At 45.6% G+C, this 2,708-nt stretch overlaps 1 protein-coding gene across 1 annotated transcript in view; it reads left to right on the top strand.

Moving 5' to 3' along the window:
• The window catches only part of CARMIL1 (capping protein regulator and myosin 1 linker 1), a 337,821-nt gene that overhangs the window by 304,560 nt on the left and 30,553 nt on the right, over positions 1 to 2,708 (top strand). Inside the window, exons 28-29 of the mRNA XM_019668166.1 lie at positions 763 to 829; positions 1,046 to 1,242. Coding sequence (XP_019523711.1) covers positions 763 to 829; positions 1,046 to 1,242 — 264 coding nt within the window. The remainder of the gene's footprint in view (positions 1 to 762; positions 830 to 1,045; positions 1,243 to 2,708) is intronic.

The raw sequence follows: 2,708 nt of genomic DNA, 5'->3' as shown, positions 1-2,708 counted from the left end.
AATTTGTGTCAGTGAGGATAGTGGTTTCTTCCAGCTTTGATGTGTGTGATGATCTTATGGAGACAGAAGCAAATGCCTTCCTTAGGTTTGGTTTTACATAAACAACAGTTGACACTAATAATAGAAAAATGCTCTTAAGTTTTGACCATGGTTTGGGTTTCCGTCTCATTTTTTAAAGGGCTAGCAGGATCAAAGATGCCTTTCTGAGGAGTGCAGACACAGACTTCTAAATCATGGCAACTTTTTCCTAACTCATCCTTGCCCACAATGTAAAGATGAAAATCTTGGTGGCTGAGATGTGAAACAAAACAGTTAAACTGCTTTAATTGTTACCATTGACAAAGTTCAGTGTTGCTGGCATTGCTGTTGCTGTGTTAATGACCCATGAATAATTGTTTTTAATTTTTAACCACTGATGTTTATAGTCTTTCAGTCCTGTTTTTTATATCCATTTTAACACTGTAACGCACAGCTCCAAGTTAAATTCTGTGTCATTCATTGTTCCTTTCAGCCATGTAAATAGAATGTGGCTGGTTAGGGCTTGGGGAAAGAAGAAAAACATTGGCTGTATCATTTGAGAAAATTGTAAACATTTAGAAATGGGTTCAGTCTTTTCAGTCAGGCTATCAGATGATACCAACCATCCTCTAAGGAAGTGAAAAAAATTCTGAGCTTAAACAACAGATCCCAAATGTTTCTGAAGTTTGAAAGGCAAGTTTTCTGTGAATACTTGTCTCAGTGCCTTCTGTATTCTATTGCTAGATGACTCCTAAATCCAAAAGGAAGAGTATCCACAGCCGGATGCTGCGGCCAGTTTCCAGGGCCTTCGGTGAGTATGTTGCTAACGCCAGTCCTTTCCTTGTACCTATGAAACACCCTCCACAAGGGCCTCCCACTCCTTTAGAGATGCTTTAGATGAGCAAATATTGAGAATGAGAGTCAAGTGGATGTGTACTATTCCGCGATAGACTCCAAATTACTTTTAGGAATTTTTTTATCCATCTCTATGCAATAAGTGTGGGTCTTGGGGTTTGCTTTGTTTTAGAAATGGAGTTTGATCTGGATAAAGCCCTGGAAGAGGTGCCAATTCACATTGAGGATCCGCCTTTCCCCTCTGTCAGACCAGAGAAGCGGAGCTCAGGCTTGATCTCTGAGTTGCCCTCCGAAGAGGGGAGGAAACTGGAGCACTTCACCAAGTTAAGGCCAAAGCGGAACAAGAAGCAGCAACCCACTCAAGCAGCGGTAGGTGAAGCGCAGAGACCCCGACTCCCTCACCCTTTCCTTCTTGGGGGGAAGCTGGCGAGTCCTGCCCGGTGGGAAAGCTCGCAGCTAGGGAAAAGAGCCCCTTTGCGTGTGCTATGCATGCAAACTTTTCTCCACTGGGTGCTCAAACAATGTTGGAAAGACAATTCTGTCAAGTTTCCCACTGTTCAGCACAGGGTTGCCTTTGAACATCCTTAGAAAAACACCAGTCATGTGGGCAAGAGGAACAGGTGATGTCTGTAGTGTAAAAACATTGAAAAGAAGTACCAAAGAATTTATTTGTAGTTAGAAATTGTTGGCATTTGGTTTTGGAGTGCACACGTGTACCCCCACCTCCATTTGCTGACCTGCTCTGGTGCCTTTGCTTTTGATAACCTAGGTCTGAGTGACAGGGTGACTCAGCGTCCAGCTCACTGTATCACAGGGACAGATCGAATTGTGCTAAGGAGCAACTTTATCCTGTGTGTCTCGATAGTTAATGTCTTTTCTCTCCTTTACAGTCAGACTTCTTGAAAACGTTTGTCTGTGCCTGTTGTCTTTCTTCCACACCTTCCAGTCACTCCACCAAGCTTTCATTCTATACCTATCCACCCCCAAAACTGCCCTGCCAAGGTCACTCCTGACCTAATCCTTTGGACTCTTCTCAGCTGTCATCTTAGTTGATGTCTCACCAGTCATTTGACACAGAAAGCTCCAGCCTTGCTGAAAGGCAATTTCCATGGGCCTCTGAGACATCCCATTCTTTCCTTATCACCCACCTCTGCAGTGAGGCCTTTTCAGTTTTGCCTGCCTGGCCCTTGAGTGTAATGTCTGGGTGATGCCATCTAAATCCATGGCCACCATCTCCCTGTTGTTGACTCCTGCCTTCTCTGCTGAACTCAAGATTCAGGACCCGCCTGCCTCCTGAACTTGGATGTCCCAGAGCACCTCAGGCTCAACAGCATCAAAACTGGGAGCCGATCTTTCTCTGTAAACCTGCTCTTCCTCCGTTATCCCCACCCCATGGAGTATCACCAGTTAACAAGTTAGACACCTGGATATGATCCTGAACACCAGTTCCTCACCACCAACCCCAACCTCCCCTTCACTTTTCTCCTCCCTCCTTGTCATCCTGTTGTCTCTTCCTCCATGCTGTGTGTCAGTCCACCAGCAGACACACACACACACACACACACACACCCCTCCTGAGCTAATAACTGTTCATCTTGCATAATTCCATTAAGGCAAGACTTCTTCCAGAAAGCCCTTCCTATCTTCCATGAGGCTGTGATTGCATAACACCAGGGATGGACACTCTCACAGACGTGTGCACAGTGCACAGCCTGAGCAATCCTGCATGGAGGCCCTGATCCCCAGTGCCTGACCCTGTTACAGCTCTCGGCATACAGTGTTTTCTCAGCACTCTCCCCTCCTTGTCTGTGAACTCTGTGTAAGAAGGCATGTGG

This window comes from Hipposideros armiger, unplaced genomic scaffold (genome assembly GCF_001890085.2).
Source record: "Hipposideros armiger isolate ML-2016 unplaced genomic scaffold, ASM189008v1 scaffold_519, whole genome shotgun sequence".
Taxonomy (NCBI): Eukaryota; Metazoa; Chordata; class Mammalia; order Chiroptera; family Hipposideridae; genus Hipposideros; species Hipposideros armiger.
Note: the sequence above shows the minus strand (reverse complement) of the source record. Positions and strands in the feature narration are given on the sequence as shown.